The sequence below is a fragment of the Heteronotia binoei genome, chromosome 3, assembly GCF_032191835.1.
Source record: "Heteronotia binoei isolate CCM8104 ecotype False Entrance Well chromosome 3, APGP_CSIRO_Hbin_v1, whole genome shotgun sequence".
Classification (NCBI taxonomy): Eukaryota; Metazoa; Chordata; class Lepidosauria; order Squamata; family Gekkonidae; genus Heteronotia; species Heteronotia binoei.
Window position 1 is genome coordinate 89,302,443 of NC_083225.1, and position 27,986 is coordinate 89,330,428.

At 46.2% G+C, this 27,986-nt stretch overlaps 1 protein-coding gene across 1 annotated transcript; it reads right to left on the minus strand.

Annotated features, from left to right (window-relative positions):
* Nucleotides 1–3,439: 3,439 nt before the first annotated feature.
* LOC132569073 (uncharacterized protein K02A2.6-like) lies at nt 3,440–27,977 on the minus strand (the record flags this gene model as incomplete). The annotated part of the gene is made up of 5 exons (XM_060235256.1): nt 27,714–27,977; nt 5,483–6,112; nt 5,247–5,410; nt 3,681–4,658; nt 3,440–3,578 (listed from the first exon to the last, which is right to left on the minus strand). Coding segments are annotated over exons 1-5 (2,175 nt in total), but the record flags the coding sequence as incomplete, so codon positions are not given.
* Nucleotides 27,978–27,986: the final 9 nt, after the last annotated feature.

The following is a 27,986-nucleotide window of genomic DNA, read 5'->3' on the forward strand; positions in this document are numbered from 1 at the left end:
GAGATCTGCCTACCAAGCACATCTTGCTCAGCCCTCCTGTCCCGGGAAAAAAGGAATCTTTCGCGCTGCATGTAGCAACCTCCAGAGCAAGCTTCGAGACATTCAGAACGAGTGGTGGACCAAGCTTGCAGAGAGAACCCAGCTGTGTGCAGACACTGGTGATTTAAGAGGGTTCTACGAAGCCCTGAAGGCAGTATATGGCCCATCATATCAGGCTCAGAGTCCCTTGCGTAGTGCAGACGGCCAAGTGCTCCTCACAGACAAGGCATCCATACTGAACCGGTGGTTGGAGTATTTTCAGGTTCTCTTCAGTGCCAATTGCGTAGTTCAAGATTCAGCAATCCACCTCACCCCACTTCAACCAGTGAAAACAGAATTGGATGAGATCCCCACCCTAGAAGAGACTGTTAAAGCCATCAAGCAACTGAAAAGTGGCAAGGCAGCGGGAGTTGATGGAATCCCACCAGAGATCTGGAAGCATGGGGGCACAGTACTACATAGCACACTTCACAAAGTACTTGTCACCTGCTGGGAACAAGGCAAACTACCACAGGACTTTCGCGATGCAATCATCATCACTCTACACAAGAAAAAAGGGGAAAAGTCAGACTGCTCCAACTACCGGGGGATAACCCTGCTCTCCATCGCAGGCAAAATCCTTGCCAGAATACTCCTGAACAGACTGGTGCCCACCATTGCAGAAGAACTCCTCCCAGAGAGCCAGTGCGGCTTCAGAGCTAACAGGAGCACCACCGGCATGGTATTTGTTCTCAGGCAGCTCCAAGAGAAATGCAGGGAACAGAACAAGGGTTTATATGTGACTTTTGTCGACCTTACCAAAGTTTTCGATACCGTTAGCAGGAAAGGCCTGTGGCAAATCTTGGAATGTTTAGGATGTCCCCCAAGGTTCCTCAGCATGATCATCCAGCTACATGAAGACCAGCGAGGCCAAGTCAGACACTGCAACGACCTCTCGGAGCCCTTCCCAATAGGCACAGGTGTAAAGCAAGGCTGTGTTCTCGTGCCAACTCTCTTTACGATCTTCTTTAGCATGATGTTTCAAAGAGCTGCAGTAGATCTAGATGATGACGATGGTGTCTACATCCGCTATCGCACCGATGGCAGCCTGTTCAACCTGAGGCGACTAAAGGCTCACTCCAAGACAATGGAAAAACTTATCCGCGAGCTACTGTTTGCTGATGATGCTGCACTCGTCTCCCACTCGGTATCAGCTCTGCAGCATATGACGTCCTGCTTTGCAGAGGCTGCCAAGCTATTCGGCCTAGAAGTTAGTCTGAAGAAGACAGAAGTTCTCCACCAGCCTGCACCCCAGGAAGATTATCACCCTCCCTGCATCACTGTGGGTGAATCAGTTCTGAAGACAGTCCAGCAGTTCAGCTACCTGGGGTGCATCATCTCCTCAGATGCCAAGATCGACAAGGAGATTGACAACAGGCTGGCAAAGGCAAACCGTACATTTGGCCGACTGCACAAAAGCGTGTGGAGCAACAAGCATCTGAAAAAAGGCACAAAGATTAATGTTTACAAAGTGGTTGTGATGACAACCCTCATCTACGGCTCCGAATCGTGGGTTTTATACCGTCATCACCTGCGACTCCTTGAGCGCTTTCATCAGCGCTGCCTTCACACCATCCTCAACATCCACTGGAGTGACTTTGTGACCAACACTGAAGTCCTCAAGAGGGCGGAGGTTATAAGCATCGAGGCACTGCTGTTGAAGACGCAGCTGCGCTGGGCAGGGCATATTTCTAGGATGGAGAACCACCGCCTTCCCAAGATTGCTCTGTATGGCGAACTTTCCACCGGCCATCGAAATAGAGGGGCACCAAAGAAGAGGTACAAGGACTCCTTGAAGAAATCCCTTGGCACCTGTCGCATCAACCATCACCAGTGGTCTGACCTAGCCTCAGATCGCAAAGCATGGAGGCACACCATCCACCAGGATGTCTCTTCCTTTGAGAACGCACGCATAGCTGGTCTTGAGGAAAAAAGGAGATTGAGGAAGAATCGCACTGCTACAGCACCAACCCCAAATCAGACTTTTCCCTGCAGCCACTGTGGCCGGATCTGCCTGTCCCGCATTGGTCTTGTCAGCCACCAGCGAGCCTGCAGCAGACATGGACTACTGCACCCTTCTTAAATCTTCGTTCGCGAAGTCAAGCCGAGAGAGAGAGAGGGGATATTAGAAATAGGACAGTTCCGAAAACAAGAGACATAGCCACCATAATATACTATAAATGTTGGCAACAGGTAGTCTGTGCACTGAATATGGCTTAGAGATGCTGTACATTCCCTTTCCAGCTTCCAGCTCACTTCCACACTTCTTTATATGCTACACAGAGAGCTGTAAAGAGTCTGAAAGAGCCATATGTGGGATTCACACCCTCCTGTGTATCTTCACTCACCATGGAAGGCAACAGCAAAATGGAGGAATAGGGAAAGCAAGAAGCATTTGCCCTTTTCCTCATGTGATGTGGTTCCAATATGTGAGAAAGCTGAACAGGATGAAAGTAACAGAGAACAGTGGTGAAAGTAACATATTTCTTCTTAGTAATGTTGAATCGCCCCACATTATTGTCTTGTTGATACAATGGATTCCTGTGATTGGCTTTCATATCAAAAGCTACTAGCAATGTTATAGAATAAAACTTTAATAAAAAGTTGGAATAAAAGTCTGAATTTACTCTATGTTGATCCTTACATTTGCCCATACAGCGGTGCAACACTACCCATCATCATTCCCAATCACAGAGAGGGAGCCTACCTATGTGTAATGTACTGGGAGACGAGACGTGGTAAAGGCATTGGTCTTTAATCGCTGATACATTACAGAACTGGGAAACACGCGGCCGGGTCCGCTAATATATACATGCACCCCGGATCAACCCCCCTGCTGGCCAGCCCAATCCTGGCCAGTTAAACTTCCCGCGCTTGGTCTTGATTGGCGGTGACTTTTCCCGCGCTGCGCCAGGTAACCCGAGGACGTCCCGGCTTGCGCGGCGCGGGTGCAGAGTCCGATACTCAACACTCCTCCCCCCTTAGTTTAAACCACATAGTCCCGGAGGTACGCCGGTGCTCTCCGTTCCCGTGTCGATCTCCTCGGGGTCGCTCTTGGTGCGGAGGCTGGTTCCGTTGTGGGCGATGCTGCTTCTGGCTGCGGGATGTTGGGGTCTGTTTCAGGCTCCGGCTCTGGTTCGGTGTCTCTGGGGGCGTCATAAGTGGGTAGTTCCTGTATTGGCGAGCGCCCTTCCGGACCTTCGGTTGCCCGCGGATCCCTATTCCCTACCTCCTCTGTTTCTTCGGGTAGGGTGCGGCGGCGCAGCTGATCTATGTGCCGCCTTAGTACCTGGCCCCCCTCGGTGGTCACCTCGTATGACCTGGAACCTGTCACCCTAAGGACTCTCCCCGCGACCCACTCGGGACCGCTTGCGAAGTTCTTCGCGTATACCGGGTCACCCGGAAAGAACCCCCGCACCGCCTCCCGGACCTCTGGGGACCCGCGGACCTCGGGGGCCCGGTCGGGGTGCAGCCTGTCTAGGCGTGTTGTCAGTTTCCTCCCCATAAGCAGTTCTGCGGGGCTGGATCCCGTTATAGGGTTTGGGGTGATCCTGTTGTGGAACAGGAAGGCTGAGAGGCGGTGGTCCCAATCCCCTTGTACTATTCTCCCCAGTGCTTCCTTGGTGGTCCGCACCATCCGCTCTGCCTGGCCGTTGGTGGCCGGATGGAAGGGTGCGGATCTTATGTGTCGTATGAGGTACCTCTCCGTGAACTCCCGGAATTCCCGGGAGGTGAATGCAGTACCGTTATCCGTCACCAGGGTGTCTGGGATCCCGTGCGTGCATAGGACCCTCCTGAGTGCCCGGACGGCTGCTGCTGTGGAGGTTGAGGCTACTGGAATCACCTCCAGCCATTTTGTGTAGGCATCCACAAGTATAAAAAAGATTTGGCCCTGATACGGGCCTGCAAAATCTAAGTGGAGGCGGGACCATGGTCGCCTGTTAGACTCCCATCTGTGGACCGGGGCTGATGGGGGATCGGGCCGGGATTCTTGGCAGGGTTGGCACCTCCTCACCCACCCCTCTATCTCCTCATCCATGCCCGGCCACCACACATAACTACGGGCCAGGGCTTTCATCCTCACGATGCCCGGGTGGGTCTCGTGGAGGTCTTCCAGCACCTGCTTGCGCAAGGGGGGGGGAACCACCACCCGACTGCCCCAAAGCACACACCCCTTGTGGGTTGATAGCTCGTCCTTCCTGGACGCGAATGGCCTGAACGCGTCTTCGACTTTGCCTGATGGCCACCCCCTCCCCACCCAGTCCCTGACCCGTGCCAGGATGCGGTCCCTCCCTGTTGCCCGAGCCACCTCCGCCGCGTGCAGGGGGCGCTCGGGGAGCGATTCAATGAGCATTACCCCATGTGCAGGGGCGGGATCCGGTTCTGTCATGGGGAGCGGCAGGCGGCTGAGGGCATCGGCGTGTCCCATGGCTTTACCCGGGCGGTGGATCAGTTCATACGTGTAGGAGTTCAGGAACTGGTTCCACCTCAGGACCCTCTGGGATAGGATTTGGGGGGTCTGACGGTCTGGAGCTAGGAGGCCCAGGAGCGGCTTGTGGTCCGTGGCGATGGTGAAACGCCTACCGTAGAGGTAGTCGTTGAACTTGTGCACCCCCGCCACGATCGCCAAGGCCTCCTTGTCAATTTGAGCGTAGTTCCGCTCCGCTGGAGATAGAGTCCGTGAATAGTACGCGACTGGCACTTCCCTCCCGTCCGGGAGTTGGTGCCCCAAAACCGCTCCTACTCCGTAGGGGGAGGCGTCGCAAGCTAGGATCAGGGGTAGGTTTTCGTCGTAGTGGTGAAGTACCGCGTTAGAGACCAAGAGGTCCTTCACTGCTTGGAACGCCGCGGCTTGGCGTTGGCCCCAGACCCACGGGGCCTGTTTATCCAGCAAACGGTGCAACGGTTCCGCTACGGCGGCTTTGTGCGGTAGGAACGTGTGATAAAAGTTCAACAATCCTAAAAAACTCTGTAGTTCTGCCTTGCATTTGGGCGCAGGAGCCTGGACTATGGCCCTGGTCTTGTCCGCCGTCGGGTGTATCCCCGCCGCGTCCACGGCGAACCCCAGGAACTCCACTCGCGGGACCCCTAACAAACATTTCTCCTTTTTGACTCTCAGCCCCGCCGCTTGGAACCGCCTGAGGACCTCGCGCAGGCGGCAGCAGAACTCTCCTTCATTGGGGGCGGCGATTAAAACGTCGTCAAAGAAGGGTTGAACTCCGGGGATCCCTTTAAGGAGAGAGTCCATTATGCTCTGGAATATCCCCGGAGCCACACTGACCCCGAACTGCAGCCGTTTAACCCTGAACGCGCCCCTGTGGGTCACGATCGTCTGCGCCTCCGCTGTCTTAGCGTCGACCGGCAGTTGCTGGTATGCTTGTGCTAAGTCCAGCTTCCCAAAAACCTTCGCCCCGGCTAGCGCTGCTAGGACGTGGCTGACCACCGGGACTGGGTAGGGGTTGTCTTGTAGCGCCTTATTGATCGTGCACTTGTAGTCAGCGCAGATCCTCACCTCCCCATTGGGTTTGACGGGCGTTACTATGGGGGTTTCCCATTCCGCGTATGTTACCGGTTCTAGGACGCCCTGGGCCGTTAGGCGGTCCAGTTCTGCCTCTATTTTCGGCTTAAGGGCGAACGGGACGCGCCTCGCTTTAAGCCTTATGGGCCTGACCATTGGGTCAATCGGTAGGGTGATGGGCGGACCCTTATAGCTCCCCAAAGACCCATCAAAGACCTCGGGGAACTCTCGGCAGACCCCGTCGAAATTGCTTGCCTGCAAGTGGTCCACCCCCACCAGCTGGATCCCCAGGGGATTGAACCAAGCCAACCCTAGAAGTGTGGTCAGTTGGCGCTTGACCACTAGGATGTCCAGGGGCCCTCTGAAACCCCTTCTTTCCACATGCACCCGGGCCCACCCCACGATGTGTACTGGGTTCTTCTGAAAGTCCCTCAGTACGAAGTCCGCTGGCCTCGTTTGAAGGCGGCGGTGGGGGCATAGTTTCTTGAGGGTTTCCTCCGAAATGATGGAGATGGAGGAACCCGAGTCCACTTCCATGGTGCAGGGGGCGCCCTCGATTAGGACCGACATTTTGACCTTGTCTGGGGCCGATAGGGGCAAGTTCAATACCTGCAGAGTGGTGGATGCCGTCGTGTGGGTGTCCAGGGAGTCGTGATGCGCTGATGGTTGTCGGCGGCTGTTCTTGGCCCGGCAAGCCCGAGCGATGTGGCCCGTCTTTCCGCAGCTGCGGCAGTCCAGGTTGCGGTACGGGCAGTCCCGGCGCTCGTGGGGGTCGCCGCAGCTGGCGCATCTGGGACCGGTGGTGGCGGTGGCCCTCTCCGTCGCTCGCTGTCTAGTGGGGGCCCTTGTGTCCGTTCTTTGGGGCCGCCGGAGTTGAAACGCTTCTTCCTCTGTTCGGTCTTCTGGCTCCGTTTCCCCTTGGTGGACTGCTTCACCTCGTGGCTGGCCGAACGCCTTGGTGGCCCTCTCGAAGGCCGTTGCCTCGTTGAAGGCTTGTTGTAGCGTTAGCTCCTCCTTCGCGAAGAGCTTCTGCTGCAATCGCTCGTCGCGGAGGCCCCAAACGAAACGGTCCCGCAGGGCTTCGTCCCTTTTGTCAAAGTTGCAATTTCCGGCGATCTGCCGAAGGGCCGCCAGGTAGACCGCCGCTGTCTCCCCCGACTTTTGGTCCCTCTTGTGGAAGAGGAATCGGCGGGCGACGATGGACGGTTGGGGTGAAAAGTGGCCCGTGAGGAGCCTCACGACTTCCCGGTAGGTCCTCTCCGTCAGCTTAGCTGGAGCGGAGAGACCTCGTGCGATCTCGAAGGTCTCTTCGCCACAGACGCTCAGCAGGACGTCTCTCTTTCTCTCGTCATCGTCGATCAGGTTCGCCCGCAGGTAGCACTCGACCCTTTCGGTGTAGGTCTCCCATCTCTCGGGGTGCTCCGGGTTGAATTCCGCAAGATGGCCCGTCGTTACGCTCGAGTTCGCCATGGTGGCGGCGGGCTGCCCGATCCTGTGGTCTCTCGCCTTCCTCGTCTCCGGCCGGACCTATCTAGATCCCACCTTCGTCGCCAGTGTAATGTACTGGGAGACGAGACGTGGTAAAGGCATTGGTCTTTAATCGCTGATACATTACAGAACTGGGAAACACGCGGCCGGGTCCGCTAATATATACATGCACCCCGGATCAACCCCCCTGCTGGCCAGCCCAATCCTGGCCAGTTAAACTTCCCGCGCTTGGTCTTGATTGGCGGTGACTTTTCCCGCGCTGCGCCAGGTAACCCGAGGACGTCCCGGCTTGCGCGGCGCGGGTGCAGAGTCCGATACTCAACACTATGTATACTTTGTATGTACATAAATGCCATGTTCATGAACAAGTGATTGTGCATAGGTTCACGCCTGCACCTACTCTGTGCACAATTATTTCTATATGCCTCATATCACTTGAAAAGGATTTAATGTAAAGGTGCAAGCACCAAGTCGTTACCAACTTATGGGGTGATGTCACATCATGATGCTTTCTTGGCAGACTTTTTACCAACCTCAGAAGGATGAAAGACTGAGTCAACCTTGAACCTGAACTAGACAGAGGTAAAAACTAAAAACTTGGCAGCAGAGTATCCCCCCCCCCGCCTCCCCGAAGGCTGAGAATCAAAAGTACACTGGATTAAAATGATGCCTGATTTTTGTTTTGGTTCTACTGCTGTTAAACCTAATGTAAGTTGTGCATTTTCTAACTGAATGCTTTGGATACGTCTTTACTAATTCACTGTACCAGTCTGTATCATCTTACTTCTTCAGCCTACAGCAGAAGCGTCCTCAATCAAGCTGTTCAGAGACCAGACTCTCTGAGCCATTTTATGTGATTGTTCCCCTCCACAATACAAACTGTATGGGGAGAATCTGATTGTACCAGGAAATTTTGCAGCCATTCCCCATGACTCTGTAGTGAATCACTCAGAGCTATAGGTTAAAAAGTTCCTACACAGAGTTGGCTAGGAGAAAAATGCCCCATCCCTTTCATAGAACCTTAAATGGGTAGACAAAGTTTTTCAAGGCATGTAGGAAAATAAAATCACTTGGTATTTCCTGCAGATCAAACTGATATTAAATCTCCATGCGTGGATGAGATGATGGTGTAGGGAGGAAGGGTTCAACTTTGTTAAGCACTGGAATGCTTTTTGGAACAAGCAGGAGCTGTACAAAAGAGACAGTCTCCACTTGTCCCAAGAAGGAACCAGGCTGCTGGCACTTAAAAGTAAAAAGGTGGCAGAGCAGTTTTTAAACTGAATCTTGGGGGAAAGCCGACAGGAGATGAAATGTCTCTGGTTTGGGACGACACATCTCATAGAGATGAAGGGTTAACTGTTACTTTTCTACAGTGACAAACAGTATGGACTGCCTGGAAAATCTCGAGGCAGCAGGAGGAAGGTTGTGGCCCTAACTTGCCTGGGAAACTATAGATGTTTATATACAAATGCTAGAAGTGTCCAAGGTAAAATCGGGCAGTTGGAATGTTTAGTGTTGGGGGGAAATATAGAAAATTGTGGGTATTTCAGAAACTTGGTGGAATAAGGAAAATCAGTGGGACACAGTGATTCCTGGGTATGAATTATATTAGAAGGAAGGGTTGGAGGTGGGGTGGCTCTGTATGTCAGAGAGGGTATACAGTCCAGTAAAACTGAGAAGGTCAGAGAATAAGATTTGCTTCTAGAAATGCTTTGGAAGTTTAACTCTGGGAGATTGTTATCGCTCACAAGATCAAAAGGATGATTATAAAATGATGAAAGAGAGATAGGGGCTAAACATAAAAACTGTGTCATAATAGGTGATTTTAACTATCTGCAGATTGATTGGGTCAATATGTGTTCAGGTCAGGAGAAAGAGACTGAGTTTCTAGACACTCTCAATGACTGTGCTATGGAGCAGATGGTCACAGAACATATCAGGGGTGGGGCAATCCTGGATTTGGTCCTAAGTAATGCCCAAGATCTGGTGAGTGATGTAAAAGTGATTGCACCGCTTGGGAGCAGTGACCATAATGTTATTGAGTTCACCATTTGTCAAAATAGAGAGTTGCCCAAAAAGACCAACACAGCCACTTTCAACTTTAAAAGGGGTAACTTCTCTGAGATGAGGAGACATATGAGGAGGATACTGAAAGGAAAGGTAAATAGATGTTGTTTACCTTGACTTCCAGAAAGCTTTTGATAAAGTTCCTAATCAAAGACTCCTTAGGAAGCTTGAGAGTCATGAGGTAAAAGGACAAGTCCTCTTGTGGATCAAAAACTGGCTAATTAATAGGAAATAGAGAGTGAGTATAAATGGGCAATTTTCTCAGTGGAAGGTGGTAAAGAGTGGGGTGCAGCAGGGCTCAGTACTGGGTCCGATGCTTTTTAACTTGTTCATTAATGATTTGGAGTTGGGAGTAAGTGGTGAAGTGACACTAAATTGTTCAGGGTGGTAAGAACCAGAGAAGATTGTGAGGCACTCCAAAGTGATCTGTTGAGGCTGGGTGAGTGGGCGTCAATGTGGCAAATGAGGTTCAAGGTGGTCAAGTGCAAAGTAATGCACGTTGGGGCCAAGAATTCCAGCTACAACTACAAGTTGATGGGGTGTGAACTGGCAGAGACTGACCATGAGAGAGATCTTGGGGTCGTGGTAGATAACTCATTGAAAATGTCAAGACAGTGTGCAATTGCAGGGCTTCTGGTCTGAGAATCCAGCTGGGCTGCAGTCTCCTGAATAAGGGGAAACCTAATTCTCTGTTCAGGGTAGTTCCTTTTCAGGCCTTCCTTTTGGCTTTCTGCCTGCATTTCTCAGATAAAGATTTGTCCAGGATACGTATAGCAACTCTGAGATGGTTAACCTCGGCTAAAAATAGATCTCGAAGGAGATCTTTTTGAGGCTTTGATGACCGCCAAAGAAGGGTGGCATTTCTAGCATCTACAGAGGATTACAGAGCCATTTAATTGTCATAAGCCTATCAGGATCTCATTCTCTTTTGGAACTGATAAACATCTGAAAACTGAGAAGACCGAAGTTTAAACTGCATAGCTGTTAAGAGGTACTTGATTACAATCTCTCGCTCCGAGGCCTTTTAAAACTAATCTAAATAACATTGGAAGGTGGGAAAAATCGAATTACAAAGAAGAGGAGGTGAGGAAAAGAAAATTTAAAACTTGGACTCTGTTAAATTAAGGACTTTGAAAGGAACTGCGAAAGAAAATAATTGTTTTGAATACCTGTGGTGGCTGACGTATGCATCGGTGTCGTAGCTCTGCACTGGCAATCAACATAACAAGCACTCCAAAGATCGCGATAATTGGAGAACATGAACTGGGGCCTAGTGAACCAGGAAGTAAAGGCTGAAACGGGACTAACAAAGAAGGTGAGAGGAGCAAGAAGAAGGCCTATGCTAGGAATTTTAACCATAGAGAAATTACGATCGCCATTTTGAAGAAAAGAAAATTGTCAAAAACTGTTAAAAATCAATATTTAAGCTCAGGAAGGTCGGAGAATGGCGAAATTAGTCTTTTATAGGGCAAGTTCTAAGCTATTAGATTTTGTGTTGGACCTTAGAATTGGAGATTTTAGAATTTTTGAAGGTTTTTTTTATGTCAGAAGAAAGTCAAACTCGTGCAAGAGCCCACTCTTTGGACAAAATGCAAAGACAATTTGATGCTATGGAGGCTAGGATTATGAAGGGTGTGGAAAAGATGTTAACAGCTTGTAAAAAAGAACTTAAGAAGGACATTGGAGATCTTAAAAAAGAAATTGAAGATTTCAAAAATGAAGTGGTTGTAGTAACAAACAGAGTCAAGGATGTTGAAGAGAAAGTTAATGTACATGCTTCCACCTTTTTAAAGCTACAAGAGAAGGTAACAGTACATGACTGCAGGTTAATGGAAACTCAAGTGCGTCTGAGAGGAATACCTGAAGGGGATTTAATGGAATATATGGTGAAAATAATTGCTGACTTTTTAGAGGAAGATCCTGAAAGGTCCAGAAACATGTTTGACAGTATGTACAGAGTTAATTCATCATATGCAAAAAACAAAGGCCTACCAAGAGAGATAGTTATAAAATTAAGGACAAAAGACATGGCAGGGAAAATTCTGAATAAAAACTTTCAAAAGGTTCTGACAGTGGAAGGGAGCAGAGTCAAAATAATGAAAGAGCTGCCAAGACAAGTGATAAATGACAGGAAAAAAATACAAGAGACTGACAGAGAAGTTACGTGCTGAGGGAACGAGATACAGATGGATAATACCTGAAGGTTTGGGTTTTGAGCTACGTGGAAGAAGGATTACAATACGGAATGGGCAGGAGATGTGTAGCTTTTTTGAAGAAAATAAAGACTTTGCACCATAATTGATTACAAATTACTATAAATGGACTAAATTCACCACAAAAAAGAAAAGCAACATTTCATTGGATTAAAAAACAAAAATGTAATATAATTTGTTTACAGGAAGTTCATATACAACAATTGGAATAAACAATTGGGGTTGGAATTTTTTTTCATTGGCAGAACAAAAGAAAAGGGGTGTGGTTTTTTATATTAAGGAACAATTAGAGCCAAAATTGATATTTAAAGACAAAGATGGAAGATATGTAGCAGTGGAAGTAATGATTGACGCAAAGAAAATGTTGTTAGGACTATACGCACCAAATGGTGCAAAAGATGTTTTTTTAAAAGACATCAATCGGCAGTTGGATGAAGTGTCCTATGACCAGATCTTGATGATGGGTGATTTTAATGGAACAATACAAAACAATATAGATAGGTCTGGCCAAAAGGGCAATAATAAAGAAGGGAAATTACCAAAATCTTTTTTTGAGTTGGTTAAACAAGAAAGCTTGGAGGATATTTGGAGAAAATTTAACCCTGAAGTAAGAGACTATGCCTTTTTTTCAGCAAGACATAGTACTTTTTCTAGAATTGATATGTTATGGGGCTCTAAAAATTTGGGCTTCATAACTAGAAAAGTAGAGATTCTACCAAAGATATGTGCAGATCATAATCCAATATTTTGGGCTACAAAACTGCAAAAGAAAACAAGAAGATGGAGAATAAATGAGGATTTGCTAAAAGATAAAGAGACTGTGACATTTCTAGAAAAGGAAACCATAGCTTTTTTCCAAATAAATGATACTGATGATATAGATTTCCAGATGGTTTGGGATACTTACAAAGCAGTAATGAGAGGAATAATGATTACATTGAATAATAAAGATAAGAGGGCAAAAGAAAAACAGATGTTGGACATTCAAAATGAAATAAAGAAAAAAGAAGGGGAATTGAGAAAAAGACCAGGGAAAAATAAAATAATAAGGGAAATTACTATATTACAAACTCAAGTCAGACATTTGTTGAATAAAGAACTGGAGTGGAATTTGAAAAGTTTGCAACAGAAATCGTTTGAAAGTGCGAATAAACCTGGAAAGTACTTAGCTTGGCAATTGAAGAAAAAGAAAGAAAATAAAATTATTAACAAAATTGTGGCTAATGGAAAAGAGATAGTAAACCAAGAAGGAATCAAATGGGAATTTTTAAATATTATGCAAATTTATTCAAAGGTGTGAAAATAAAAGAAGAAAAAATGGAAGAGTATTTACGAAATATTAAAATAGCGCCCTTGACTGAATATATGAAAAAGATTTTGAATGATCCAATAGAGAAAATTGAAATCGAAGCAGCAATCGATGTAATGAAAGTAGGTAAGGCTCCTGGGCCGGATGGATATACAACTAAATTTTATAAAAATTTTAAAGAAGAAATAGTACGAAAATTACAAAAATTGATGAATGTGATAAGAACAAATGGGAAAATTCCAAATACTTGGAAAGAAGCTGTAATCTCGTTGATTCCTAAAGAAGATAGAGATGTCACAAATGTAAAGAATTATAGACCAATTTCATTATTAAACAATGACTATAAGATATATACAAGAATTCTGGCAGAACGACTTAAGCAATATTTGATTATAAAGGAAGATCAAGCGGGATTTCTCCCTAAAAGGCAAATAAGAGATAATATAAGAACTGTTGTAAATATTGTAGAATATTATGAGAAACATCCAGAAAAAGAGGTGGCATTATTCTTTGTAGATGCAGAGAAAACCTTTGATAATCTGAACTGGGACTTTATGTTTGCAGTAATGGAAAAGATAAATCTTGGAGAGCATTTTATAAGAATGACAAAAGCAATTTACATGGAACAACAAGAATAATGGTTGAATCTGATGAAGAGAGAGGGTTGTCATATAATCAATTACTAAAGATCCAAGGTGATAAAGTTGAATTAAAATCTACTGAAGAGCTGAACAATAAGTATGACTGGTTTCAAATGCAACAAATAAAAAGTTTGATGGAAAATTATGTTAAATCTGAAGGAATTAGACGCGAACAAACAGAAATGGAAAAAGTTCTGCTTGGAGATAATGAAAAATTAAGTTCCGCTTGGAGATAATGAAAATTATATCGAAAATATATATGTTATTGTTGAAATGGTCTACAGAAGAAGAAGTAGTAAAATCTCAAATGATTAAATGGGCAATTAATGTAAACAAGGAAATACAGATGGATACATGGGAGTATCTTTGGAAGAACTCTATGAGAATATCAATATGTCAGAGTATTAAAGAGAATTGTTTTAAGATGATGTATAGGTGGTATATGACTCCTAAAAAACTGGCAAAGATGAGTAAAAAGATGTCGGATAGATGTTGGAAATGTAAGAAACATGAAGGTTCTTTTTATCATATGTGGTGGACATGTGAAAGAGCAAAAAAGTTCTGGCAGATGATACAACAAGAAATATCTAAGATTCTGGGATATGACTTCAAGAAGGTAAAAGAGACTTTTCTGTTGGGATTACAAATGGAAAAATTTCCAAAAGAAGATAGAACTTTAATTTGGCACTTGCTCTCAACTGCTAGGACAATGTATGCGCAGTTGTGGAAGCAAGAAAAAATACCAGAGAAATGGGATTGGATTGTGAAAGTTTTATCGTGGAGTGAGATGGATAAACAAACAACAATTCTAAGAGATTACGATTTAGAAGTGTTTAAAAGGGATTGGAAGAAATTTAGAAGTTATGTAGAGAAAGAAAGGAACGTAAAAAGACATTGGACAATTTTTTAATAATGAGAATTAGAAAAAGGTGGAATATGAATTTAGATTGTTATAGTTAAAGGTACCTTTATAAGTGAACTTGAAGTATATAACTTCGGCAAGAGTCTAGAAACGGAGGGACGGGGGATTAGAAAATATCATATGGGTTAGGGATAGAGATGATATAAATGGATATTGTTACCATATGCTATTAATAAAACTGTTTAAAACAAGACAGTGTGGAATTGCAATAAAAAAAAGGCCAACGCCATGCTGGGAATTATTAGGAAGGCAATTGAAAACAAATCAGCCAGTATCATAATGCCCCTGTATAAATCAATGGTGCGGTCTCATTTGGAATACTGTGTGCAATTTTGGTCACCACACCTGAAAAAGGATATTATAGCATTGGGAAAAGTGCAGAAAAGGGCAACTAGAATGATTAAAGGGCTGGAACACTTTCCCTATGAAAGATTAAAACGCTTGGGGCTCTTTAGCTTGGAGAAACGTCGACTGCGGGGTGACATGATAGAGGTTTACAAGATAATGTATGGGATGGAGAAAGTAGAGAAAGAAGTACTTTTCTTCCTTTCTCACAATACAAGAACTCGTGGGCATTCGATGAAATTGCTGAGCAATCAGGTTAAAATGGATAAAAGGAAGAATATATAATTTTTTTGGCCACTGTGTGACACAGAGTGTTGGACTGGATGGGCCATTGGCCTGATCCAACATGGCTTCTCTTATGTTAAGTCACTCTGAGTCTCTGATTCAGAGAGAAGAGCTGGGAATAAATCTGCAATTCTTTTTCTTTTTCCTACACAGGCAGCGCTGGTGCTAGGGTGGCAGCACAAGGCCAGCATTACAGGCACGGTGCCCCACCTCTGCCCAGTGCACTCCTCCTTCCTCCCACCCTCGCCCCCAGTTAAGGCAAGTTCAGCTGACAGCAGTGCAGTTTGCACAGCATGCCCTGCCACCGACAGCCATAGATCCACCTCCCATGCTGCGGACACAGTGAGGGAGGTGGAGCTATGACAGTCAGCAGTGGGATGTGCTGTGCAAGGGAAATTTTCCTCACCAGGGGCAAGGGGAGAACCAAAACCAGAGCTGTGGCAGCCAGGGCAGAGTGCCCTGTGCCACAAACTGCACCGACACGGCCAAGCTTGTAAACGGCAGGGGAGAGTCAAAACCAGCGCACCCCTGGGCTGGCTCCAGACAGCCGCCTCAGGCTGCCTAATGGATGCGCCGACCCTGTACATAGGGATTAACTTCTTGTTGGAAAACTCTCATTTGAAGCAAGTGATCCTATGGTATTAAAACTCTGAGAACCAAACTAAACATAACAGCATCCTTATAGCTGCCATGAACACACTGCTGACATTTTATAGTTATTTAAATATGCCTGATCCCAATTTGGCTCATAGTGTGGCACTCATATTTCCACCCCCGTGACTTTTTCATGTGCTGAAACATCTGCAGGAATATGCAGCTGTTTGGGCTCTTGATAAGGCATGGAGGATGGAACAAGAGTACCTCAGCCTGAGATGCAGTGGGTCTGATCATCAGGATAGCATTTTTAAATCACTAAAATGATGTTGTCATCCTCACAGTGGCCATGAGGATACTGTCATATTTAGTTTGACACTGAATGGCTCCAGTTTCTAAATGACAGATGACAAACTGAGAAAGAACAAGCCTAACTAAATTTACACATCCAATATGCTTAATCCCCAGTGAGCATGTCCACATTAAACTGGTTTACCCCCAAGAAATGGATCTAAGCGGCCTTCAGGGTCATTTAGTCCAACCCCCTGCACAATGCAGTTAATTCTCACACACCTCTCCCCATACCCCCAGTTACCCAAGCTCCATACCCAGAAGATAGCAGCAACAACAAAAACCTCCAGGATCCCTGGCCAAATTGGCCTGGAGAAAATTCCTTCCTGACTCCAAAGTGGCAATCACCATTTCCCCAGACATGTAAGAAAGGGCCATGAGAACTAAACAATGATACAACCCTTCCTGACCTCCTTCTCATGATCTGCCTAAATTCGCAGAATGTGTCAGATGGCCATCTAGTCTGTGTTGAAAAACCTCCAAAGAAGGAGAGCGCACCACCTCCTAAGGAAGCCTGTTCCACTGAGAAACCACTCTGTCAAGAAGTTCTTCCTAATGTTTAGTCGAAAACTCTTTTGATTTAAGTTCAACCCATTGGTTCTGGTCTGATCTTCTGGAGCAACAAAACAATTCCACACCATCCTCTATAGGACAGCCCTTCAAGTACTTGAAGATGGTGATCATATCGCCTCTTAGTTGTTTTCTCTCCAGGGTAAAGCTCCTTCAACTTTTCCACATAGGACTTGGTCTCCGGACTCCTCACCATCTTTGGCCTTCTCTGGACGTGTTCCAGCTTGTCTATATCCTTTTTAAACAGTTTGGTGTCCCAAACTGAACACAATACTCTACGTGAGGTCTATCTAGAACAAAGTAAAGCAATACCGTCACAAAGCCAAAGAATGTTGGTGAGGACTCCTTGAGTCTGATCTTGTATCTTGGCCAATTACATACATGCTGAATGATGTTTCTTATTGTGTCTTCTACTTTTGGTCCAGAGAGTACAAGTGCAGGCTATTGATCAGAGCCAATGTATCATTGATAGTGTGCATGCATAGACAGTATACATACTATCTATGGGGACTGGTTCTGGTTCTTCCCTGCCCCCCCACACATATATGCCTCTTCAGGCATTCTTTCCCTCCAGGATTCAGTGCTTCCAGCCTTCCCCCATCCACACACATGTCTCTTCACTATATCTGTCCCCCCAAAGAATTGTCTCACCCAGCCTCCTCCTCCCCATCCATATATTCTTCCTCTTGATTTCTGTTGCCCCAAAAACAGTCACTTCCAGCCCGCCCTCATCCTTTTCTGCCTCCTCATGATTTCTGTTTCCCCAAGAATATTGCCCCCAGCCTCCCACTGGCCACATCTGCCACCTTGTGATTTCTGTCTCCCTAAGAACTGTTGCTTCCAGTCTCCTCTCATCCACACATGTCTCTTCACCATATCTGTCCCCCCAAGAATCAGAACTTCCAACCTCCTCTCTAAAGGACCAGTATCTACTTCATAGCCTCATACCAACCTCAAGAGCCAATATCTTCCTCATAGCACAACACCCACCTCAGGATCCAAGATCCACCTCATAATGCAACACCCATTTCAGGAACCAAAATCTACCTCACAGCACAACATCCATGTCAGGAACTAAGATCTTCCTCATAGCACAACACCCACCTTATGGACCAACATCCGGCTATGCAAGCCTGCATCAAACATCCTCCTATACAAGTGTGGCGGTATTGCTGTTGTTAGACCTATCGGCTGCGTTCGATATGGTCAATCACCGGCTGCTGACCCGCCGCCTCGCCGACGCAGGGATTCAGGGGCTAGCCTTGCAGTGGCTTTCCTCTTTCCTGGAGGGTCGGGGACAAAGGGTGGCGATTGGGGGAGAGCTGTCCTGGAGACACCTACTTAATTGTGGGGTGCCTCAGGGGGCAGTTCTCTCCCTGATGTTATTTAACATCTACATACGCCCCCTTGCCCAGATTGCTCGGAGATATGGGCTGGGTTGTCACCAGTATGCGGATGACACCCAGCTCTATTGATGGGCAGCTGAACTGCCGATGTCCCTACAAATTTGGACCAGGCGTTGCAAGCTGTGGCAGATTGGATTAAGTCGAGTGGGCTGAAATTGAATCCAGCGAAGACAGAGGTCCTTTGCCTAGGGTGCGGTGGTCCGGAGGGAAGGATCTCCCTTCCAGCTTTTGATGGTGTGCCACTGGTACCAGTGCGCAGGGTCAGGAGCTTCGGAGTGCTACTGGAGTCTTCCTTGACAATGAAGGCCCAGATAGCAGCCACTGCCAAATCCGCCTTCTTTCATCTTAGGCGGGTGAGGCAGTTGGCTCCCATCCTAGAACGCAATGACCTGGTAACAGTGATCCATGCAACGGTCACTGAGATAGTAGCACCATTAAATTATATTCTTTTAGACTGTTTTTAGATTATTTAATGTCTAATTGTTAATTGTACTTAATTGTATTATCTTGTTTTATTGTTTTAACATGGCTTTTGCCATGTCTTGTAAGCCGCCCTGAGCCTGCCTCAGCGAGGAGGGCGGGATATAAATAATTTTTTATTATTATTTTATTTGTAGGAGGGGGAGTATTCAACACACTCCTGAATCTGCAGCTGTGATTTCCCCAGAGAGAACTTCCCTTTTCACCTGCTTTGAGGGGCACACTATTCTTCCCAAGTCCCCCCACAGCCAATCATCACCAGACTTGGAGGGAATGTAGAGAGGAAAGACACACTGAATTTTGTGCCTCTAGCATGCGGGGGTGGGGGGCATTCTACTGCATCATAAACCTCATGAGTTTATGAACTCATGAACCATGGTTTGTTCAACAGGTAGTTTAATGGAGGTTCATGGTTCATAAAACCCCATGTACCATGAGCTTCCATGAACTTCCATTTTCCCAGCTCATACCCTCCCTAGAGGGGGAGTATTCAACACACTCCTGAATCTGCAGCTGTGATTTCCCCAGAGAGAACTTCCCTTTTCACCTGCTTTGAGGGGCACACTATTCTTCCCAAGTCCCCCCACAGCCAATCATCACCAGACTTGGAGGGAATGTAGAGAGGAAAGACACACTGAATTTTGTGCCTCTAGCATGCGGGGGTGGGGGGCATTCTACTGCATCATAAACCTCATGAGTTTATGAACTCATGAACCATGGTTTGTTCAACAGGTAGTTTAATGGAGGTTCATGGTTCATAAAACCCCATGTACCATGAGCTTCCATGAACTTCCATTTTCCCAGCTCATACCCTCCCTAGACATAATACAATTCAAATGTTTTGTTGTTTCTGCAGTCTGATACATTGCGGTTCTGGGAACAGATCAGGCCACTTTCATAAAAGATAAAGGGCATTATGCTAGTGGTCCAGTGTTTCAATTTTATGATGCCAGAGCACTTAAAATGGTTGTTGGCTGTACAAGTAGCTATGAACTGTGCTAATATAATTGCATGGTTCAGAATAGGTGGCAAAATCATTATGATCAAATTGAGAAGAAATGGCTGCTTGTTGAGCATGCAGATATTTTTACAGATATCTGTATGGCCCGCCAACCTTACAACTTCTCACATACTCCTATAAATCTCAATTATAGGAAAATATTTGAATTAAGCTCCACTACGATGCCAGAATCAGATGGTAAAACAGAAAGTGATATTAGTCATTCAATTATGACCCATTCTGGTGGAGAAGATAGTCTGATTTAGATGGCTGATCAATTAATTTTGGTGGTTCTTGGCTACCATTTACTTTAAACAAAAAAGGGAAAAATAATATGTCATTCCAAGATTTAGCCCATAGATGGCACAATCTCACCAGCTGCATCTAGAAACTGACCTGAGACTCTTTTGTTGCTATATATTCCCTGTTCTTCAAGACAGAAACAGCATGATTGCAATCTTCAATGGTTTCTTCTTAACCTTCCATGTCGCCTTGCACTGCCCTGGTGTACATTCATCAGACAATAGCACCAAGCCCCAACTATGGGTAATACACACCAGCACAGTTCATCAAAACTGATCTGGCTGACCTTTTTCATTCCTTTGACTTCACTCCTTACAAAAGGATATATTTTTTTAAAGTATTCAAATCCCACTCCTCCCACCCACTTTAACTTTCTACTTCACCTTGACCTCAAATCTTCCACCTTCCTCCCTCCCTCACCCCCCTCATTCTCAACCTCCTTCATCCCTCCCATCTTTTCCCATCAATCACCTACCTACTTACTAGGGATGTGCAAAAAAAAAATAAAAAATTGGTAGTATACGGATTCGGAAATATACGGGGGGGGGGGAATACGGAATCCCGTATATTTCTGAATTCCGTAGTCGGAATAGCTGCATATACGGTAGATGCGCGGCTATTTCTGAATATACGGCCCCATTATACCCTATGGGCCATTGAAATCAATGGCAAATAGGGTATATTTGAAGCCGCCTGGAGGGGAAGGGGTTTGAAGGAGTGCCCCCAAATTTGCAGGGGACCTGCAGGGGACTCTCCCCTACAAACCCCCCAAGTCCCAAAAAGATTGGGCCAGGGGTTCCAATTCCTGGGGCACCCAAAGCCAAACCTAACTTCACACCAGAGAATCTCTATAGGACCCAAATGCACTATATACATCTATCTACTCTATGAACCCTGCCACACAAAACACAATCTGCTCAAACCCAGATGCCAGCTTTCCAGCCCTGCCCCAAAGAATGCGGGGAGAGCTGGCCAAGCACAACAAGCATGCTGACTCTGGGTCTCTCACCCAGGTGCCAGCTTCCCTGCCACAGAACACACAATCTACATATGCCAGCTCTCCAGCCCTACCCCAAACAACATGGGGAGAGCTGGCCAAGCACAACAAGCCTGCTGGTTCTGGGTCTCTCACCTAGATGCCAGCTTCCCTGCCACAGAACCCACAATCTACAGATGCCAGCTCTCCAGCCCTGCCCCCAAACAACACGGGGAGAGCTGGCCAAGCACAACAAGCATGCTGGCTCTGGGTCTCTCACCCAGGTGCCAGCTTCCCTGCCACAGAACACACAATCTACAGATGCCAGCTCTCCAGCCCTGCCCCCAAACAACACGGGGAGAGCTGGCCAAGCACAACAAGCATGCTGGCTCTGGGTCTCTCACCCAGGTGCCAGCTTCCCTGCCACAGAACACACAATCTACAGATGCCAGCTCTCCAGCCCTGCCCCAAACAACATGGGGAGAGCTGGCCAAGCACAACAAGCCTGCTGGTTCTGGGTCTCTCACCTAGATGCCAGCTTCCCTGCCACAGAACCCACAATCTACAGATGCCAGCTCTCCAGCCCTGCCCCCAAACAACACGGGGAGAGCTGGCCAAGCACAACAAGCATGCTGGCTCTGGGTCTCTCACCCAGGTGCCAGCTTCCCTGCCACAGAACACACAATCTACAGATGCCAGCTCTCCAGCCCTGCCCCAAACAACATGGGGAGAGCTGGCCAAGCACAACAAGCCTGCTGGTTCTGGGTCTCTCACCTAGATGCCAGCTTCCCTGCCACAGAACCCACAATCTACAGATGCCAGCTCTCCAGCCCTTCCCCAAACAACACGGGGAGAGCTGGCCAAGCACAACAAGCCTGCTGGTTCTGGGTTTCTCACCCAGGTGCCACTCCCCCCCCCAAAAAAAACAGAACCAGGAAAAGGGACAACAGGAGAAGGCCAAGAAACTGAACTGTTAAAAAAAGTGGCCTTTTAAACAATGAAAATTAGGCCAAACACCCCCCCCCCCCCAGAACCAGAACCAGAAGAGAAAAGGAACGACAGCAGCACAACACAGCAGCAACAAATCAAACACAGAATCCTTTTAAAACAGTAAAAAACCCTTAACTTTTAACAATACAGGAACTTTACCAACCCCTCCCTCCAAAAAATACTTTCATCCTAACCCCAAGAAATCCAAGCCACCCAAATCAGGAAAAGTAAAAGGACACTGCACTTTTAAAAGTCCTCTCACTAAAGTACGATATGGGCAAATTGGCAAACCCCCACCCCACCCCAGGCCCCCTCCCCCAGCAGAACCCCCTAACCCTAACCCCAAATAAGCTACCCACCACCCAAATCTGGATAAGTAAAGGGACTCTGAGTCTTAAAAAATCCTTTTACCAACTAAAATAAAAACAAGAACCCCAAGACTGTCTTACCTTAGACGTCTTCTCTACTCCAGGCAAGTCTGGTAAGGCTGAGAGAGAGCAGCAGCAGCTGAGGCCAAGGGCCAGCACAGCACAATCTCTCTCTCACACCAACACAGCAGCAATGGAGGAGTCCAGCCAGGCAGACTCCTTAAAAAGGTTTTCTGACCCTACAGAGAGCAGTTTCAAAAAATAGCACTGCTCTGTGATTGGCCAGACAACAGTGCTTACTTGGATACCCAAGTAAGCAAAAGATCAAAAGAACAACAATGTTGCTGATGGCTGGGGGATCATTTTGCAAATGCATGCTTTGGATTGGCTGCTGGGGCTCCTCTTCCCCCTCCCCCCCTCCCTGATCCCAGGGAGGCTATGGGAGAGATGGGAAAAGGCTACCAAAGGTGGGAAAGGAGGCAAGCAGCTTCCCTGAGGCTGCAGAAGCCCCTTTCCCGCCTTTTCCATGGATTTCTGTATGCTTCCGAATAGCTATACAGAAGTATACGGGGAGCCATACTCGGCTCCTGCATAATGGGCCCCAATTGGATTTGGCTGTATGCGATTCCATATACAGCCGAATCAGGGGTGATTCGGCGGTTGATTCGGTTTGGCTGAACCAAATGCACACCCCTACTACTTACATTTCTTCATCCTACATCTTAATGCCCAGAACAGAGCATCCCTGCACAAAACAAGTGTGTGTCCCAAAATCCCTTGCAATATCACTTTGGGTTCTGGGGTACAACCTAGTCATACTTGAAGCAGTAAGTGAACCTAGCTCATCTGCTGCTTCTGGCACAGTGAGTGCTTGCTGTCTCAGATGCCCATCCAGGCTTACCTGTTTGGTAGGGTGCTGCAGGCATAATGCTCTCAGCAGTGGTTTCAATCACAGCTATATCCTCTCCAGTTAGAGGTTTTTTAAAGATGAAAAGAATCTGGTTGACTTTCACTTGAGCTGTGCAGGAATAAATATATGGCAATTGGCCAAAGAATGAAGTTTCCAAAGAGTACTATAACTCTCAAGGCCTTCAAAAAGGTGTGTGATCAACGAGCCGTTGTCAAATACATTTTCAGAACACACTATGCCTGATATTACCCACATAAAACACATCATCCAGCAAGCTCGTGCCATTCTTTGATCTAGACTTGCAAAGGACACAGCCAGTGTGCTTCACTTGAGCTCAGCTATTCCCTTGAGGATTTTCAGTTCCAACAGCCCAGTCAGTTAATTTCTTTAGATAAAATCTCAACCCAATTAAAAAAATCCAAGTGATATTAGCCAGTAACAATTCCTGCAAGTCAGACTCATCATCTTTCTAGGGAGTGGTAAGATACTAGAAAGGCTCTTAAATTTTATAAACTGGGCAACGCAATACATGTTTTTCTTGTGCCAGGATAGCTACTGTGACAACCATGAGATGGCAAATATGGAGAACCAAATATATGTAAGAAACAAGAAAAGTAATTCAGGTGAATATAAATGTCCCAATCCTTCAATTTTTCAGTGGTATGAATTAAAAATGTTCACATGTGAACCCCAAAATTTCCCTGGCTGTGCACTGCACATGAAGATCAGTGTTCACAGGCAAGGGGTATAATGGTAACAACCTTGAAAAGCTTTAAAAGAATTCCAGCAGAATAGTCTGATACAGCTTGCATGTTATTTTTGACAGTAATTGGTATCTGACATGCAGTGGTGTACCAAAGGCAGGGTGGGGAGTGGTCTGCCCTTGGCTTAGCTTGAGGAAGTCCCTTGAAGGGGGCCTTTTGAAGCCAACATCATGCTGCCTCCAGCCAAACATTTTCCCTTTTATTTTTAAAATGCAGGGGAGTCTGAGCATAGCAAAAAAGCACTGGATTGGCTAGATTTCCCTTTCTCCAAGACTGAAACAAACTTGCTTAACAGATCATACAACCAAGCCAGCATGCTGATAGCAGCTACAAAAATTGCCAACCTGCAGGTCATTTTCTCATGGTCTTCCTCTCTGGTCTTTCTCTCTTCCCTTCCTCTGAAGAGAATAACTGAAATGTTTCACCATTGAGATGCACATGTTTTTAAAAACAGCCACACCACCCTGTCCTTTTTGGGCAGATTTTGGTGGACAGGTGGGTTGTGTGGAAGTTGCCAATGCAAAGAACTTGGTTCAGATTACAGAGCAGAGGCTTTGTTGCAAATATATTTCACTTTGAAGAACAAGGGTAGGAGAAACTAGTTTTATTAGGAATGCTGGGGGATTGGGAAAATATGACAGAGTGCTGGGATATTTACAAATGTGTCTGAACACAAGAATAAAACTCGGTAACATCAAGTAATGAAACTGAATTTTTAAGGCATTGTGAAAGGCACCTAAGAATGGTGTAGTCAGGGCTGATAGTACCATTAAGGCCAACTAGGCAGCCACTTAGAGTGCAGACCTCATAGAGGCACAGAACTAACAATCAACATAAGGGTGTGAAATCTGTCACATGTCTAGCAGGTGTAAATTTTCTAATAAAAAGGGAGAAGTTGAAGTAAACAGTGTGAATCCTCCTGTCATAAATCTTTCAGGGATTAATTATCTATGCAATTGGCTAGGAAAGGAATAGCAGTTAACAGGAGAAGAGGGAATGACATCATGTTGGAGTAAAGCAGAGGCTGAGGAATGAAGGATGTTGTAGCAGGCTCAGAAGAAAGTAAAAGAAAAGACAAAGAGAAGAACATGACAGTGTTTCACAATAGTCCTGGAGGACTCTTATTGCTGGGGAAATTGTTTTTGAAAGGGGAGACATAATAAGAAATTTAGATCCTGAAGTATGTGAGCACCGATCTTCTTTGCCTAATATATGCTAACTCAAAGAAATCTTATTCACAGAGGAAAGGGTTGTGGTGTTTTGTGTTTGTTCTGAATACTGATAGTTGCTGAGAGAGGCTCCCACCTGTGGGTACCTCAGGGATCATGTCCCTGTTTGTTCACATAGAAAATAATCCTACTCACAACCTGATCCTATGCACTTTATTTATTTTCTTTACTTTATATAAGAAACTCAAAATGAGACTCAAAATGGGTTGCACAGTGGAAGTCAATGCAATAATTCACATGAAACAAACAATACAATAAGACTAGGATTGCAGCCATTTGAAACAGAGCAAAAATAATTATGCTTGGTATGTCATACAATGCAGAAAATGATATTACAAAAGTAGAACGCGATCTAACCCTAGCCCCCAAGACCAAGCTCAATCCTAGATACATGCAAGAACAGAGACTCAGCATGTGCACACTTCTTCACATGCATTGACACAGATTTCCTCAACTATCACATGCAGTTAAGGGGGGTAGTTGTCAGGAAGAGAATATTAGAGTCAAGTTGCATAAGTTACTGAGCAATAAATACAGCAAGATTGAAATAACAATATAGTAGGAAATGTAAATAGCAGCAAATTGGCATACAGATAATAAAGACGTTAACGACAGATATGAGATCCGGGTTTGAGTCCAGGGCTCCTTGGGGGGGGGGTGTTTTTTAAGATTTCAGATTATTCTGAGAAACTGGGATCTCCTTCAAGTTAGTAGCAAAATCTTCCTTATCTGTCCCAATTCCATTTTGAAGATCTATTGATCCATGCTCTATGGCCCAATTTGAAATATGAAATGTGAATTTGAATTTTGATCTGGGATTTTTTATTCAAATTGTAGTAGATAACTCACTGAAAATGTCAAGACAGTGTGTGATTGCAGTAAAAAATCACGGCATGCTGGGAATTATTAGGAAGGGAATTGAAAAAAAATCAGCCAGTATCATAATGCCCCTGTATAAATCGATGGTGCGGCCTCATTTGGAGTACTGTGTACAATTCTGGTCACTGCACCTCAGAAAAGATATTATGGCATTGGAAAAAGTGCAGAAAAGGGCAACTAGAATGATTAAAGGGTTGGAACACTTCCTCTATAAAAGGAAGTACTTCTTCACCCAAAGGGTGATTAACACGCGGAATTCACTGCCACAGGAGGTGGTGGTGGCTACAAGCATAGGCAGCTTCAAGAGGGGATTGGATAAGCATATGGGCAGAGATCCATCAGTGGCTATTAGCCACAGCTTATTATTGGAACTCTCTGTCTGGGGCAGTGATGCTCTGTATTCTTGTGCTGCGGGGGGCACCATGGGAGGTCTTCTAGCCCCACTAGTAGACTTCTTGATGACCCTTGGGGTTTTTTTGGCCACTATGTGACACAGAGTGTTGGAATGGATGGGCCATTGGCCTGATCCAATATGGCTGCTGTTATGTTCTTATGTTCAGTGGAAAGCTCAGTCTCCAAAGAGAGTTGTAAGAGAAGAATAAACAGATGTCATGTGGAAAAAAATTCTAGACTATTGGGGCAACTTTCAAAAAGGCCCTGCTTCCCATAGTTTTGATGTTCTTGAAGAAAATGACATGTATTCTGAGGTAGTACATGTGGTACAGCATGAAAGGCAGAAAATGATGGTTTCAAATGTCTTTAGGCTATGCTGTGCATTTATAATAAGGGCTGTTCATTACAAACTTTCAGTAAGAACTAGAAATGAAAGGGTTTTTTTATGCTACAAAGAGTTTGTTAGAATAAGTGCTAGTACTATGGTTGCCAACCTGCAGGTAGTGCCTGGAGATCTCCCAGTATTACAATTTATTAACCCAAGTTCCCCTGGAAAAAATGGCTGCTTTGGAGGATGGGCTGTATGGCATTATACCCTGCTGAGGTCTCTCCCCTCTCCAAACTGCATGCTTCTCAAGCTGTACTCCCAAATCTCCAGGAATTTCCCAAACTAGTTGGCAAGCCTAACAGATACGTATCATTGACACCTGAAATTGAGGGCACAGAAAACGGAAGATTGGAAGCTCTTACCGTGAAGCTTCCTTCTCGGTGGTCCTGGAGTGGGACGGTCCTGAACTGTTGGGAGTAGGCTCCTCCTCCGGAACAGGGTCGTTGATCGCTTGATCCGGCCTGGGGGAGGGGCCGCTCCCTTAGGACCTCGTCAGTCCATAGAACAGCCATGCTCCCCCTACTGCATAAATCTACAAAACAAAACTCTGCATCATAGGAACAAACCACTCGGAGACCATAATGATGCAACTCCATTTTAATAGCTGCAACCAGCCGAAGTAACGGCAAACAGCCAGATAACAAACTTTCGCCCCCCGTGCCCCAGTACCCCCCGCGACTAATTCGCATTGCTATCTGCCTAGAGGAAGGTACCACACCGGGTGGGGTGGACCGTCCCACTCCAGGACCACCGAGAAGGAAGCTTCACGGTAAGAGCTTCCAATCTTCCGTTCTCCGGTGGTCCGTGGTAGTGGGACGGTCCTGAACTGTTGGGACATACAAAAGCAATATGTACCCTGGGCGGGCCTGTACCTTCAATGTATGACCTGCTGCAACACTCTGCGACCAAAGGCCGCCTCAGCCGCTGCCCACCTATCCACCCTATAATGCCTGGTGAATGAATGGACAGAACTCCAGGTAGCTGCCCTACAGATGCCTTCTAAAGATGAGAAGGACTTGTATACTGCAGAAGTAGCCGCCCCCCGTAAGGAGTGAGCCGTGACGCCTCCTGGAGGCTCCAACCCTGACGCTGCATAAGCGGCCGAAATACACTGCCCCAACCACCTGCTTAAAGTTGAGGGAGAAACTGGTTTCCCCAGCGAGGGGGAGGAAAAGGAAACAAACAAGGACTCGGACCTCCGAAAATCCTTGGTTCTATTAATATAAAAACTCAAGGCACGTCGTACATCCAGTCGGTGCCATTCCGCTTCCCTCTCGTGCTTGGGATTAGGGCAGAATGCGGGTAACACCACCTCCTGAGACCGGTGGAAAACTGAATTCACCTTGGGAACAAATGTCGGATCAGGTCTCAACACCACCCTGTCGTTGTGAAAGGTACAGAGGTCTTTATCCACTGAAAGGGCCCGTAACTCGGAAACCCTGCGGGCCGAAGTTATCCCCACCAAAAACAATGTTTTAAGGGTAAGATCCTTCAGGTTACAGGTGGCCATGGGCTCGAA